The sequence below is a fragment of the Molossus molossus genome, unplaced genomic scaffold (genome assembly GCF_014108415.1).
Source record: "Molossus molossus isolate mMolMol1 unplaced genomic scaffold, mMolMol1.p scaffold_m16_p_16, whole genome shotgun sequence".
NCBI lineage: Eukaryota > Metazoa > Chordata > Mammalia > Chiroptera > Molossidae > Molossus > Molossus molossus.
The window spans coordinates 46326796-46343243 of NW_023425351.1; the positions used below are offsets into that span (position 1 = coordinate 46326796).

Genomic DNA, 16448 nt, shown 5'->3' on the forward strand with positions numbered 1-16448 from the left:
GTTTGAACTAGGAGGTGAGGTGAACACAGCCACTGCTATTGAAACAAGTGGCCAGAAAGCCTGGGGTCCCTTCCTAAGTGCTCCATCTCTCCCCAGGACGGATGAAGGAGGAAAGGAGGGGGGGGGGGTGAATGGTGACTGGGCAAAAGCACAAGAGCCCGAGAGCCCTAATCCGGCCCGCGGGCTGGAATCCCTGGAGGGATCCCCCACCCCTCCCATGCCGGGCCACTACTCCGGCCCTCCAGCCACCCTGGCGAGGGACAAGGGACTGGGAGTGGGGTGGAGGGAGCGGGGAGGTTGAGGGGAGGTGGGGAAGGGGGGAGGGCCTTGGAGGCGGAGAGGAGGGGCGCGGGGAGGGGGCGGCGGGCGTGAGAACCTGGCTGCGGCGGGCGCGGGCGGGTCGGGACGCGATGCCGCCGCCGCTGCGATCTCCCCGGCCCGGGCTTCCCCGCCGGGGCTGAGCCGCTGCCCCAGTGTGAGCCGAGGGCCGGCCACCGAGGGAGCCCGCCGCGAGCGCGGGAGGATGGGCTGCGGCGGGAGCAGGGCCGATGCCATCGAGCCCCGCTACTATGAGAGCTGGACCCGGGAGACCGAGTCCACCTGGCTCACCTACACTGACTCGGATACGCCGCCCAGCAACGCCGCCCCCGACAGCGGCCCCGAGGCGGGCGGCCTGCACGCCGGTGAGTGAGCCCGGCCCCTGCAGACCGGGCGCTGGGGGCCGGTCACCCCAGGGAAGCGGGCGGGGCGCCAGGGACAGCGCCGGCACCCAGAGAATTCGGGTAGGGACAAGGGAAGCAGGGAGCCGGACGGACGGACGGACAGACAGACAGACAGACAGACAGACAGAAAGTGCCTGCACAGGCGGGCAGACCTAGGCCCAGGGATCAGGGTCACAGGCGGACCCATACCGAGGCTGAGCCAACCCCTCGAGCCTGGGGAAACCCAGCACTTTGCCTCCGCGGGGCAGGCTCATTGCTGGGGCGGATGGGGTGGCAGGACAGCCCACCTGGCACGCACCCCTACGCCTCACCTCCTGGCCCCCCTGGGTTCGCCTCCGCCCCCACTTTGGACCACATCCCGGCCCGACCCCCTGTGTACTCAGCCAGGTCACTTCTCCACACATTGGCCACCTGGCACCTCTCTCTGGACTTAGAGACACAGACTAACCCAGATTGTCTGGGTGGAGTCTTCCTTCGTGCTTCCCCATTTCTCCCCACTGGGAAGGTGTCCCCTTGACAGCTTCCCAGTTCCCGGCAAAATAGGCGCCCGCTGGTTCCATCACGAGCTCTGCACTGAACTTACTTTTCAGACAGTTGTTTCATAGTGAAGGATTTCCCTCCCTGCCCCCTGGTGCCTCGGTGCTCCCCACAAGGCTTGCAAGTGGTTAGGACACTGTAAACGAAATGTTCTTACCTGGGTCATTCCCCCTCCACCAGAATTCTGATGGAAGGCTATGAAAAGAACTTTCGGTTTCAGTCACAAAACCAGGTTTATTATTGTGATGATTTTAGCAGACACTAGTAATTGTAGGGTAGAGGTGAAAATAGAGTAACTTCCCACTGACTGACCTTTAATCATAAACCTGTTGGTGATGTGAAAAGGCAAAAGCTCACTACTTATTACATGGATGTTGTAAAAAACCAGATCAGTATTTGGATTAAAATGTTTTAACCATTTCTTGACTCCTTAATGTTATTGGCATTTTTTGAATAATGAAATCTAAAATAGAAAATGAGGTTACTTTGAAGTATAATGTATGTTATAAGGAGGAAAGAAATGTGAACTACTCTTAAAAGATCAATAATTCTAAATCCATGCCTCCTAAATAAGAGCTGTCACTTTAATCCTGAGAATCAGTCTCTCCATCTTTTAGGACCAAAGCTGGCTCCCTTTTCACTGAACTTTGTGAATTCCTTTTTTTAAAAAGGCGAGAACTGTCAGTGAAAACTGTGCAAGGCATACCGTTATATTTGTCTTTAATTATTCTGACTCACAGTAGCAATAGAACAGTTATTTTGTGTTGATGCTTTCAACAACTCTCCAAATAATGTGTTGGCTGAATTCAATGTCAGAATGAGAATAAGACATAGGAAGCCTTTAAAGTGGACGTGGTGAGTGTTATAGGTACCAGCCTTTCCCAAGGAGGTATGGTACTCCTCAGCAGAGTCAAAGGGCAGAGCTGCACTCCAAGGAAATAAGGTTAAAAAGATCTAGTGTGAAAAAGAACAAAGTACAGCATCAGGGAATGGTTGCCTTGGTGACTAGGAGTATATGGTGTGTATGTGTTGTGTGTCTTCATATTTATGGGTATGAGAGATTTATTATGTGCTGGCTAAATATGCACATATTTATTCATTTCCAAAGCTTATATTCATTTATTGCTCTGCCATCCTGAGTCAGATCCCATCATGCATCATGAGATCTGGTCACTGCAACAGGTAGGGTCTGGGACCAGCACGCTTATTGTGGTAGGTACCCTGCCAAACATAGGACAGCCCTGCCAGGCACGTGCTCCTGAGAACCTGCATCATTCACAGGAAGAGCTCAGCTCCAGCCTCAGGACAGCAAGCAGCCTAAAATTGGCAAGATTCTTAGATAGGATCATTTCAATTCCCTAGAAAGTTATTTATTTATTTTTAAATCTTATTTTACTTTTTCTATCACCATTTATCCCCTATATGCCCTCTTCCACCTCCACCCACCCCACCCTTCCCCTCCGCAATCACCACACTGTTGTCCATGTCCATGAATTCTCTCTTTTTCTAAATATTTTGCTCAATCCCTCCAATGCACCCCCCAACACCCCCCCACCCCCAGAGCTGTCTGCCTGCTCTCTGTGAGCCTGTCTCTATTTTGCTTAGTAGTAATTCAGTTTGTTTATTAAATTCCACATGTGAGTGAAATCATATGGTACTTGTCTTTCTCTGACTAGCTTATTTCACTTAGCATAATATTCTCCAGGTCCATCCATGCTGTCACAAAGGGTAAGATTTTCTTCCTTTTTGTAGCAGAGTAGTATTCTATTGTGTAAATAAATGTACCACAGCTTTATTTTCCACTCACCTACTGAGGGACACCTGGGCTGCTTTCAAACCTTCGCTACTGTAAATAACCCTGCAATGAGCATGGGGGTGCATATGTTCTTTCAAATAATTCCCTAGAAATTTCCCTCAGCATCAGGGGAGAGAGACCTTTCTGAAGATCAAGACGGAAACAAGCTTCTCTGGAGGCGCTCTGGCCGTCCCGGGCCTTTAGAAACGTGGCCTGATTCCTGCCGAGTTTTCAGACTGGGAACTGGACGTCTTTAGTTAGAGTGGTCATTTGAGAAAACTACAAATCTCCTGGGTTTCAGCCACCCTGGGAGATTAGCCAGGGTTCTTCATTCTTTTCTTCCTCCCTGCACCCCTGTCTTACCTACTCTCTCCAGAGTCCCACCCAAAACTCAGTCCAGGCTTCTGGGGGCACCTGCTGGCCCACGGTGAATGTGATCGGAAGCAGGAATGCCATTTTTTCCTGTTTCCATCAACCCTTTTCTGATGGGGGACAAAAGGAAAGGCTGAATTCAGGAGAGTCTAGATGGTAAAATCACAAAAGTGGCTTTATTCCTAGAATTCTAAAGCTGGGGAAGTTCTCTGGAGGTTACTTATTCAAGGCAGATGGGACTCAGTTGTATTGCTCCGGTCAAGACATTCTCTCATCTACTTGACAGCTCTTACTTACCCCCAGTTCCTTCTGTCTTCAAAGGTCCTTTCTTTTCTTTTTTTTTTTTTTTCATTTTTTCTTTTTTGTTTAGATAGAGTGAGACTGAGAGAGAGAGAGAGAGAAACATCGACGTGGAAGGAACACATCGAGTGGTTGCCACCCACACAACCCAACCAGGGCGGGGGACAACTGAGGTACGTGCCCTTAGTGGAAACCGAACCCGGGTCTCTCTGGACCACAGGTCGACGCTCTAACCGCTGAGCCAAACCGGCCAGGGCCAAAGGTCCTTTCTTTTTGAGCCCTTGCTCACTCTCCTTCAGTGTCAAATTGAAGCCACTTTCTGCTGGCCACCCCAACCTCAGGAGCTCTGAGGACAGGGAGCGGACTCAACATCTTTATGTCTCCCGTGCTAGCACCGTGGGGAGCGTGCCTTCCAGTGGAGGGCATTCCTGACAGGTACTGGGTAAATACTGATGGAAGGGGGCCTGTTTTTCTGTCAGTCCCACAAAGGAAAGGGCTCCTTGCCTCCTCCTTACTCAGAAAGTGATCCGGAGCCTCTGGTTCCTATTTCTGCAGATCATTTCCACTAGCCAGCAGAATTCAATTAAGTTTTTAGATTCAGCTATTATGTAGGCTGGAATTAAAGACTTAGCTGGAGCCACAGTATCTGATACCGTTGCTTCCCTGTGTCACCAAAGCCTGTCTCTCTGTCACAGGAGGAAATTAAATTGGTCTGGCATGATTTAGTTCTCATAAAATCAGTTTGCTGGATTGATTTTTACTTCTGTTGTCTGATGGGGGTCTCCGGAGGAGAAAGGGAGACTGGGGTTCCATGCCCCAGCCTGGCTCAGCCATTCCATAGATTAATAGCTTCCTAGCTTTACTTTGATTTAATCATTAAAGTCCCTTTAATTACACGCTTAAACATCCCCTTTTGTATTATTGTTTCTTCTAATTTCTCTAGAGACTAAAACATTTCAAATTTCTCTAAAATGCTTCTACTTTATAGTTTTAAATTGCTATAATAATTGATTTAGTAAATGCGACATGAAAGATTGCAGAATTAGAGACTCACAACAAACCGATTTACCTAGATAAATGGAAATGTCAAATAAAATGAACAGCACTTAATATCACCATCCGCTAACATGTACTGGTGACTAGCCAGGGGCCAGGCAGGCACTGGAAATTACCTGGGTTCATCCTCACAGCTGGGATAAGGTGGGAACTATTATTACCCCCATTTTACAAGTGAGGGAATGAGGTGTAGACTGTGCAGTAACTTGTCCCAGTCCAGGACTAGAATCCAAAGCCCACACTCCTAAATAGTGCCTTCCTGGTTAATGGGGGAATAACTATAAAATTCTTGATTTTACAGTTGGTGGGACTCAGAGACTAGTCTGATCTCTTGGTAACCTAGTCTGGTCTCAGCAGTTTCCTCCTGCAGCATCTCCGAGGATGGGATACCTCTCCCTCGGGAACAAGGCTGCCCCATACCTTTGTGGAGTAGTTACCCTTGTGAGAAACTATTTCTGCTGCCTTGTCATTTCCATCTGCTGAACGCTGGCCCTTGGGATGGAATCTGCACAGACGGCTCTCTCAGTTTGAAGACCGCTGTTGCATCTCCTCTCACCATTGGTCCTCCAGTCATTTCTCAGCCCTCTGTGGGCTTAACCACAGTGCTCCAAACACTGCTTGGCTTGGCTAAGTGCTTCTCGATATAAAGGGACTTAATGGCTAGCTCCAAGCTACATACTGATGGCTTGCATGAACCTTGTGATGAGTTAAAACCCTTAAATTTTTTTGTCTAGTCAAAGTTAAGCTCTGTGACATCAGGGACATTGTGTTTTTAGTGCTATATACCCAGCACCTGTAATAGTGACTGGAATATAGGTGGCATTCCATAAATGTTTATTGAATTTCCCCCCATGAATCCTGCATTTATGCTATTGATTTCAGTAACCCTGATTTGGGATTTTTGTATTTATTCTTGTTAAAATTAATTTTGCTCATTTCAGTTTAATGTTTAAACTTGCTGACCTTGATTCATTTTGATAGTGTCATGAAGACATTCTAGGTCTTCATTTCCCTCCGTTGACAGACTACAGAGAAAAGACATTTATCTGCTCTTTTGTCCATTCAGTATACATTTGATACAAAGATGAGTAAGTCAACAATGCCGGAGAGACAGACCTAAAGGAACAGCATGAGGGAAAGATGCAGGAGGAGCGCAGGGGCCACGCAGTCATGTCTGGGCAGTGTGTGTACAGACCCCTGCAGGCACCCAGCAGGAGCTGCATGGTCCCTGCAGGCCCTCACAGCCTGAAGAAGTGAAGGAAGGTTATCTGGACTCCTTCCCTGAGATAAGAGTACCTGTAGAGAGCCTGCCTGAGGCTTCCTGATGGCTGAGCCGCCTCCTTCTCCCTAACTCTCTGTATACACCTGTTACACTTCTGGCGATATTTTCAATAAGTATTGATTTATGTCTGCCCTCTCAGGAAGGGCAGCCTTGTTAGGTAAGGGGTCTTTTTGCCCATCATTGTATTCTGTGCCAGTTATAGTACAACATCAAGTGCTCTCTCTCTCCTCTGATTTCAGAGAGAGGGAGAGGGGGAGAGAGAGAGAGAGGGAGAGAGAGAGAAACATAGATGAGAGAGAAACATCAGTTCGCTGCCTCCTGCACTCCCCCCATTGGGGATGGAGCCCTCAATACGGTCATGTGCTGTGACCAAGAATCAAACTGGCGACCTCCTTGTGCATGGGTTGACGCTCAACCCCTGAGCCACAATGGCTGGGCTCAAGCGCTCTCTCTTGAATGAATAAATCTCCTAAAACTTCTATGTGTCCATATCTTCTTCCTGTAGTTCCATTTGTTTCTTCTTTTCAGGTTCTTGTCTACCTGACTGGTCGCAGGGTAAGAAAACATCCCCATCTTTCTACAGCCTTTTGTCAAGCACAAGCCTCTCTGTTGCTTTGAAAAAAATCACTACAACAAACAGGCAGTGACAAACCTAGGCAGTTATTAAAGGTTTAGGAAGGCTCATGTTTTCATGACCCTTGTCTCCTTGTCGCACGTCCTGCCACAGGCTCACCATGCACTTGACTGCCCAGTGGTAGTACTGGTCACATTGCTGGGGCTTGTTCATGCCTCTTGCTTTCCAGTTAGTCTGTGAGCTCTGCCACATGGGGGACCATGTGATTGACATTTGCATGCCTGGCATCTACCACACATTTGTTCAGTGTCTAAAGATGAAGAAGTAGATGAATGATCCAGCTATGCAAATGAAGTTTTGTATCTTAGTCTTGTACCCTCTTTCCTAAGTCTTATATTAGATGACTTTGTCTTAGACATCAGTCTACTGAACCGTGTGTTTGTTGGACACTAGGTAAAGCTATTCTGACTCTACCAAAGATGAATTTAGGATCCCAGGCTTGGGCCTTGGTGGGAGGAAGATGGTCCCCTCTCTGTCGGCAAGGAGTGTCTACTGGCTTACCCTGCATTCGGCAATCCCTCTGACCTGGACCTGTGGAGGCCACACCTTCACCCTTGGATCTGGGCAGCTATGACCCATGGAACCTTCCTGCTGAGAAGGCTGTTCTGTCCCTTAGCGAGGTTGGGTGTCTGAACCTGTTGCTCTTGGCCAGTGGTGCCTGGGCTTTTCCATGTTAGGCCCATGGCCTCTGGCCACTCCTGTAGACCATTCGGCTTCTGTTGAATCCTAGTCCAGCCAGGATTCCTACAGAGGTTCCCTAGGCAGTCGAATGCCGTCTTTGCTTCCATCTGTAGAGGAGCCTGGATGGGTGTTCCCTAAGCTGTGTGATCTGGCTGCTTCCAACTTAGCCACTAACAGCATTCACTTCCTCACATGCTCTCTTCCCACTCTCCTCCTGCCTGACCACCACCTCCTTGGAGATAAAACTCTCTAAGAGCCTTGGCCAGTTAGGCTCAGCGGTTAGAGCATCGGCCTTTGGTCCAGAGAGACCCGGGTTCGGTTCCCGCTAAGGGCGTGTACCTTGGTTGCAGCTTGTCTCCGGCCCTGGTTGGTTGTGCGGATGGCAGCCACTCGATGTGTCCCTTTCACGTCGATGTTTCTCTCTCTCTCTCCCTCCCGCTCTATCTAAACAAAAAATGGAAAAATGTCCTCGGGTGAGGATAAAAAAAAACAAAAAAAACTTTCTAAGAACGTTGTTATGAGCTGAACTGTCCCTCCCCCACCTTCCCATATATATGTTGAAGTTCTAACCACCAGGACCTCAGAATGTGATCTTGTTTGGAGATAGGGTCTTTTTAGAGATAATCAAGTTAATGCGGTCTTTAGGGTGCGCTCTAATCCAATATGCCTGGTATCTCTATAAAAAGGGGAATTTAGACACAGCCACACACAGAACACCATGTGCAGATGAAGGCAGAGAGCAGGGTCACGATGACGCTCTACAGCCAAGGATCGCCCAGGAGCAAGGGGAGCAGCAGGAGCAAGGGGAGCAGCAGGAGCAAGGGGAGCAGCAGGAGCAAGGGGAGCAGCAGGGGCAGATTCTCCCACAGCTCTCAGAAGAAGCCATCCCTGCCAGCACCTTGATCTCTGATTTCCAGCCTCCAGAACTGCTCCCCCGTTTGTGGGACTTCGTCACGGCAGTCCTAGAGAACGAATATAAACGTGTTCATGAGCACAAACACCGTGAACATTTGGAAATAAGAAGACGGGATTTCTGTTCTCACAAACTCACACTTTTTTTTTTTTTTTTTTAGATTAAGTCTATTTTCTTATCATTTAAATCCAAATAGCATTAAAAATAAATAAATTCAAATAGCATTTATTGAGCATCTGCTATATGAGAAATTTTTCTTTTGGACATTAGTTTACTAACTCTCTAAAATAACCTCAAAACCCATTACTAGCATCATTTACTAAGTGAGTAAACAGGTTCAGTGAAATTACAAGATTGAGCAAGGTCACCCAGCTAAGAAGTGAAGAGCCTGGCTCAGAATCCAGGTCTCTTGTTTCTAAATCCAGGCCAGCGTCCATTTTACTGTAGCTGTTAAACACGAATTTGCTTCCCTCCTCCACCCCATCTGCCTTTGGCTTTCTTGAAAATGCAAAGCACTTGGAGTAGGGCCTCCTGCCAGCGCCTACAAGGCTGAGGACTCAGTCCTGAGGGGCCACCTGCAGCCAGGGCTGAGGGCTGACGCAGCACCTGTGTGCTGAGTGCCTGAGGGCTGCAGCGGGTGCTCAGAGTATCACCTGCATCCCAGTCACCAGTCTTTGCACAGAATAATATTGTTTCTCGTTTCGAATGTAACGCATGTTTCTTACAGAAAATTTAGGAAGTATAGAGAAGCACACAGAAGGAAACCAGACCTCTGGCTGCCTTTAAGTCCTTCCGTCGGGTCCCGGGTCTAGGGTGCATGTTGCTTCTTCGTTGGGGGTCATGTTTAGAGTTGGAGGGGTCTGGGAGAATCCCTTTAATTGCTCGGAAGCTCAAAGCTGATGGAAAAAAAAAAAGTTTTTGTTTCTCTTTGTGTTTAGGGAAATATTTGGAGGTTGTGAAAGCCAAAGTGTAGCTTGAATGGTGGAAGAGCAGGGGAAAGACCATAGAGCAATGTAAGGGTTTTTCTCCCTCTCCTATGTCAACACTGCGCACTTGTTAGTTGGAGTCAGATAAATTACATACCAGGTAAATGCAAGTTGTGACCCTACTGTATACAGTTTCCCCATGACTCCCTCTTACTACCCTCCACAATTGGCTCAGCTGAGTATACTGTTTATATTCTGCCCAGCTGTTTTCTGGAATTTACAGTCGCTTTGTGGATGTAGAAACATGGCTTGTGGTGTGTGTGTGTGAATGTGTGTGAGTTGTGTGTGATGTGTGAGTGTATGTGTGGTGTGTGAGTATGCTATGTGTGTTTGTGGTATGTGATTGTGTGTAAGCGTGAGTGTGTGTGGTACCATATGGGATGTGAGTATGTGTGGTGTGTGTGTGTGTCTGTGTGTGTGGGGACCAGCTCTCTGTCTGAGTCTCAGACGGCCCTGAGGTCGTACCAGCTGGCTGCCCAGTGTTCTGGCTGGCACAGCCTTAGACGCTTCCAGCTCTGGGTCTCGGTGTCAGATGGGGTAAGTACACAGTAACTGCCTGCGTCTTGCCATGTGGCTTCTGTGTAATGAAGCAAAACCAGAAACCTGGGTAGGTTTTTCTTAATCTAGATCCATATGCTTACAAGTGATACTGGTTCTCCCAGAATCTGGGATTGGGTTGTGTATTCGTCTTTGTGTTGGGTGCTGTTGTCGGTCTTTGTCTTCTTCTGACTTCATGGGCATTGTAGTGAGCAGCTGGATACGGCCAAATCAGCAGCTGCCAGCCAGATGCCCTTCAGCCCGGAAGTCCAACCCAGAGCCTCTTGACCTTCTCCTCCAAGCCAGATCTGGGCTCTCAGGTCACAACTCCAAACCCTCGGGTAGCCAGCTTTGTAATCATAGAACCAACTCAAACGAGTCCTGTCCCACTTCCACCAAGATCCAGAACCCAAGTTTATGAGTAATACTTGTGAACACCACTCACGAGCAATGCTTGTGAGATTGCCCCCCACCACGGAACCCAGGGACCGGGACATGACCTGAATGCTTGGACACTTTCAGAAGCAAAGGGTCCATTGTCCTGGATAATTGGTGCCGAAACCCCTTAAATCTCACCTCCAACCCTAGATAGGGGAGCGGATTTTTTTTTAATCCTCACCTGAGGACATTTTTGCATTCATCTTCAGATAGAGATGGAGACAGAGGGAGGAAGAGAGAGAGAGAGAAACATTAATGTGTGAGAGATACATTGACTGGCTGCCACCCACACGACCTCAACCAGGGCCGGGGACAAACTGCAATTGAGGTACGTGCTTTTAGTGGGAACTGAACCTGGGACTCTCTGGTCTGCGAGCTGACGCTCTAACTGCTGAGCCAAACCAGCCAGGGCAAGGGAGCAGATTTAAGCCTCGACTCCTGTCTCTTAGCTGGTTGACCTCGCAATAAAAGCTTTTTCCCCCCTCTCAAGAGCCAGTGCTGTAATATTGGCTTCTATTTTTTTTTTTTTGGTGGTACATGTCCCTAGCAGGAACAGAACCCAGGACTCTCTGATCCGCAGGCTGATGCTCAACCACTGAGCCAAACTGGCCAGGGCCGTAATGTTGGCTTCTGTGTGCGTGGGGCAGTGAGACCTTCCTCAGTAATAGGTCCTCCCGCGCACCATGACCTCCAGTTGCTGGACCTTTTCCTGCTCTTTTCATCACAGTCTTGTTATTTTGTTTGGAGAGAGTAGTTCTGTGGTTCAAGAATTAGACGTTAACAACCCACATTTACCGGCTGCGTGAAAGTGAGCAAGTTTCTCAGCTTTTCTGGGTTTCAGTTTCTGTAACGTGGGATGGGACTCACTGGGGAATTAATGTATTCCCAGATATGAAGGGTGCAGTGTTTCAGAGCTGCCCAGCCGAGCACCTGGGTCCCCTCCCCTCCTCAGTCACGCACGGGGCTCGTCATTCCGATCACGAGCTGGGGTCGCCCTTCCCCTCTGCTTCCCACAGCCTGTGTCTCAGTAGCCCACACGTTGCTGGAGAAAGTCATGGCATTGGTGCTAGGACCTCAGTGTTCTTACCACCTCTTGGAAATTCTGTTAATTCCTTATTTATATGCACGACAGTCCCCATGAAAGAGTTTCTGACACTCTCCTATTCTTTCCCTCTGAATACTAAAAAAGAAAATAAAAAATATTTGCTGTGAATTGACTCATGTTTTTCTCCTATTACCTTATAATTGCGTATCCTTCTTGCCTCCTCAGCATTTTAAAAACCTCTTTCTCCGTCCTCTCTTCAGATCTGCCTGTTTGGATTCTAAGAGCACTGGCGAGGTTGCTCCTTGTAGCCACAGGGAAGCACATCACAGGCGGCTGCATCAGGGAGGCCGTCTGCTCTGCATCTCCACGGGCCCTGCCTGGGCCCCAGCCACCACTGTCTTTTACTTGGGCCTCTGCCCTAGCTGCTTTCACTCCTGCCCTTGACCAGTCATCCATCACGACATAGGGAGAACAATAAAAAAAAACATATATGAGGTCCTGTCAGTCTCTTGTTTAATATCCTGGGAGCTCTCCATTCTGTTATACCTAGAATAGAATTCCAACCCTTGGCCTGCATGACACCCCCAATCTCTCCCTCCCTCTCTTTGCGTTCAGGCCACACGGGCCGCCTCTCTGTTCTGACCACCCTCCCCACTTTCCTGTCACCAGGATTTTCCATTTGCTGGGATGTGCTCTCCCTGCACCCACTCGTTACATCCTCGCGTCCCCTCACCCTTCCGCTCTCAGTTCCCTTCACCTCCTTGGGGAGACCAGCCTTCCCCAGGTACTGTCTGGGTATTTCCTTCCTAATACCACATCCTGTCATTTACTGTTCATCTCTTTGCTGGGTGGTGTCCAGCACAGAGTCAGCACTCCGTGAATATTTACTGAATGAAGGGAACCCTCCTCGCCTTTGGTATTAGGGAGAAATTGTGTTTGGTGGCATGAACAGAAACCAGAAGAATGTGTCTTAGCAAGTAGAGGGTTTACGTTTGCACGTAACTGGAGTCTGGAGGTAGGCAGTTGCACTACTCAAGGATGCTACTGAGGACCTGGGCTCTTTGAGTTTATTGCTTTCCATCTTGGTATGTGGGTTTTGTTCTCTAGCCGCAAGATGCTGCCGCATCTTAATTTAGATAGGAAGAAGAGGAAATGCAGAAGTGAGCAATCCACCTGTCTCTCTCTCTCTTTTAATCTGTAAAACAATAGCTTTCCCAAAACCCAGTACACTTTGCTTGAGTCTCCTTGGCCAAGACTATGTGACATGGCTATCTGGCTGCAAGAGTGACGAAAATCACATCAGCTGGACACACAGCACCCTTACAGTGTTGGGTCCTGTTGGCAGGGAAAAAGGAGAACAGATGTTGGGTAGGCTGTGAGCAGGGTGACTGCACCTGTCCTCCTGAGGCTATGTCAGAGAGTAGAGAAGATAAGCAGGGACAAGGGAGAAGGAGGGAAGGAAGTAGGTAAGTGACATAATTACTGGTGTTAAGATTTTGCAATATTAATAATAATAACTGTGTTTTTTAACATTCCCATGTGTCAAATGAGTTCATAAAGGTGAATATTTGCTGGAAAAACAAAACGTGTTAATATTGTACCAGTTTTAGAAATAGTGCAACAATACTCTAAACTTAAATCTTTCAGAGTGATCTGTTGATATCACACTCTGATGTGTACGTGAGATACGTGGCGGATGTTCCTCTGTTTTCTGCTTCATTTTCCTGCAAAGTTAATGCCAGCAGGAAACCGATGTGCCAGCTGATATTCGGTGGCACCGGTGTCCAGCCAGCAGGAGCATTTATGGAGGTTCACTGTGCAGGGTCGCACTGATGCTCGGCTGGGGCTTCTGTCGGAGGAGCAGCCGGCAGCCAAATGGTTAATTTAAAGAGTTGACAGTATTTCCTGTGGAAGCTTAAAAATATCACCCTGTAGTCTCTAGAGCTTATGGACTCTCGGGCATGAGGGAACCGAAAGGATTTGTAGAAAGGAGTGGGGCTGTTTGGGAAACCAGTCGTCATAACAACAGGGCAGGCAGCAGTCCGGTGGAAGTGGACATGGCCTGTCCACCCATCAGAGGGGCGATTCAGGTTTAAGCACCTCAGCAGACAATGAAATTGAGGCCTCATTAAATTATTACGTCCAAGAATAATCACTTTACAAGGACAGTCTTCATAGCACAGGCTCAGATTTGCTCGCTGGGGTGATAAGTGATGTGTGTGTGAACACAGATGCACACAGCCACTGCCTCATGAGCGCAGTACAGTTCCTTGCATGCCCAGCATGTGCCAGGCAGTACATGTTTAGTACCTGATTCTGTTACCCCCATTTCACAGAGAGGGAAATCAGGAAGGTGAGGCACTTGCCCAAGGGCAGGCAGGTTGTGAGTGGGTGAGATGGGTTTGGAAGGCAGGTCTGGATTATTCCGAGCCTTTCCTCTGTGCCAGCCCCTTCACTGATCCCTGGCTCCTGTTCTCATTGCCTTTCACCCCGCCATTCACAACAGCTTTCTGACCAGTCCCCCTACCTCCAGTCATTGCCACTTAACCCCTTTCAAACCATTGCCGGGTAAAGATTCCTGAAACGTAGTTGGGATCATTACTGTGTAATTCTGCTCAGAGCCTTTCATGATTTCCTGTTGCCTACTGAACGCAAATGTCTTAGCCTGACACTTAAAGCTTTCTCTCCAGCTTCATCGTCCACTGGCTGCCTGCAAGTCCGCCCCACTCAGCCTGACTCAGGGCTGCCTTTTGTCTGAAGCACCTTGTCCCCGCCCCCCTGGTACCCTCCTCCCAAACCTCTGGGAGCCCTGTAGCTCCTGCACATCCGCCTCAGGCCCTGTTCCCTTCCAGCTCTCACCTTCTAGGACTCTTAGTTGTTTTGAATTTTCTTGTTTATGGCCACAACTCATCTCTGCTGTCACACTGCATTCTCTTAAAGACAGTGTCCAGAGATGGACATTTATTGGGGAGCTTTAGGGAACACCTGTGAGGAGAGAGAGAGGCAGAGGGAGAAGTTGAATTGCTTTTGCAAACCCCCTGGGAGCTCTGGAGCAGGGATGGCTCTCTCTTTTTTTTTTAAGTTTGAAGAGCTTTTTAACCAATTTTGTCTTCTAGAAACAAACATCATAGGTTTTATTTATTTGTATTCTTGCATTCATCTTCAGATAGAGCGGGGCAGGAGGGAGAGAAGGAGGAAGAGAGAGAGAGAAACATCCATGTAGAGAGACACATTGACTGGTTGCCACCTACACGACCCCAACCGGGGCTGGAAACAAACTGCAACCAAGGTACGTGCCCCTAGTGGAACCGAACTTGGGTCTCTCTGGTCCGCGGGCTGACGCTCTAACCGCTGAGCCAAACCGGCCAGAGCTAGGAATGGCTCTTCAGCCGTGGCAATGAGAGGTGTTTCCCCTGTCAATCAGGTATGTGATGCAGGCTGCCTCTAGCCAGGGAAGTGACCTTGGGTGGGGCCACTTCCCCCACAGAGGACTGTTCCCGGAGAGGTACTCACTCACATGTGAGCCTTAGGTGCTCACCTCTCCCAGCAGTGGAGATCCGGGGGGCACCGCAGCAGTCTCTGCACCTTATTCTTCTGTCAGGTGCACTTGGGAACACAAAGTGACGGCCCCACTCTGGAGGCCTCCATTGGAGCAGGTGATGGGGCTGAACACCCGCCCAGTGAACAGGTTCTCCAGGTCAGCGCAGAGTGGAACTCCATAGGTCACGGATGGGGCCAAGATTCTGCTTTTCTGACAAGCTCCTAAGTGATGCTGATGCTGCTGGCCTATAGACTCTCCTAGGTCAGAGGCTGGCAAACCTTTTCTGCAAGGGGCCAGGTGGTAAACGTTTGAGGGTGTGCAGGCCACATGTTTTTTGTCACTACTACTCAACTTTGCTGTTTTTAGCACCAAAGCAGCCATAGACGGCACATCAGTGAATGAGCATGGCTGGGTGCTCACTCCTGTCCTAGGTGATTCTGGGGGGCAGCCAGGTGTAAGCCACTGTCTCTAACTGGGAAGAAAGTGTGGAAAAGAGAAAAGAACAGGACAAGCTGTTACTAATCCCAGCCCTCAAACGCACCTGTAAATAGCTTAGCACATAGAGCCCTCAAACAATGTTTGTGGAATGGACAAATAAATGGGATTAAGCACAATTCTCATTTTGAAGGCAATTAAATATTTTTATTGAATTTTAGATAGAGTGGAGGGGAGAGGAAGAGAGAGAAACATCAATCATCTGCCTCCTGTACAACCCAGACATGTGCCCTAACCAGGAATTGAACCAGCCTGGGATGACGCCCAACCAACTGAGCCACATCTGCCAGGGCTTGAAGGTAGTGGTAAGGTTATTAGAGTATCACTGATAACATTAGGTCCTTAGGGCATTAGATATTTTATTATGCAAATTATGCTCTTGACTCAAGTGGGATTTGGGAAGAAAACAGTAGCATGATGCCACCCAGAGTAAGGCAAGGGGCTCCTGGTTCTCCCAGGAGCCCTCCGGGCCTTGGGCTTCCAGAAATGTTGGGATCCTCCTGTCCCTCATCGCAGGTCACTGTTAACTCAGAGGTTTCAGGGCAGCTGCCGTGGCCTGAGCTGCTTTTCCCAGCTGGCTCTCCACACTTGTAAGGATGCGGAGCTGTGGCCAGGTGTGCGGAACCCTCCCTGTGCCTCTCTGAGCTTCGCTCACCTTCCCTTAACCCTGCTCACCACCACAGGCTGAAGGCCCGAGCTCGGGGTGTTTCAGAAAAGCACCATGTGTGGTTGGTTGTGGGTCTGGCAGCTGATGAATAGGTTGCTGTTATGATGTTTATTTTTCTGAATCAGGTATTCCTTTGTAGAGCCAGGCGCTTCTAGCCATTCCGTAAGGCTTCAGAAAACATCCAGTGAACTTAGAGAAAAGGCATTATTTAAAGAGAGCCGCCAAAATTGTTAACAAAGGAACTCAGGGAGAGTGCTCATGCCCCTTAGCCTTATTTTTTTTCATTGGTTCATGGATTCAAAATGCAAACACTGACTGCAGTATTCTTAGAATCCCCAAATCCCAAAGCCATAAGCAAAATATCAGTGGGAAATATAACAATATGAAAAGGTGATCCCCGCCCCCCCCCCCCACACACACATACATACAGACAGACAAACACCAGAG

At 48.7% G+C, this 16448-nt stretch overlaps 1 protein-coding gene across 1 annotated transcript in view; it reads left to right on the forward strand.

Annotated features, from left to right (window-relative positions):
- The first annotated feature begins 523 nt into the window (after positions 1–523).
- The window catches only part of BAALC (BAALC binder of MAP3K1 and KLF4), a 92595-nt gene continuing 76670 nt past the window's right edge, over positions 524–16448 (forward strand). Inside the window, exon 1 of the mRNA XM_036264153.1 lies at positions 524–683. Within this exon, the coding sequence (XP_036120046.1) occupies positions 524–683 (160 nt within the window). The remainder of the gene's footprint in view (positions 684–16448) is intronic.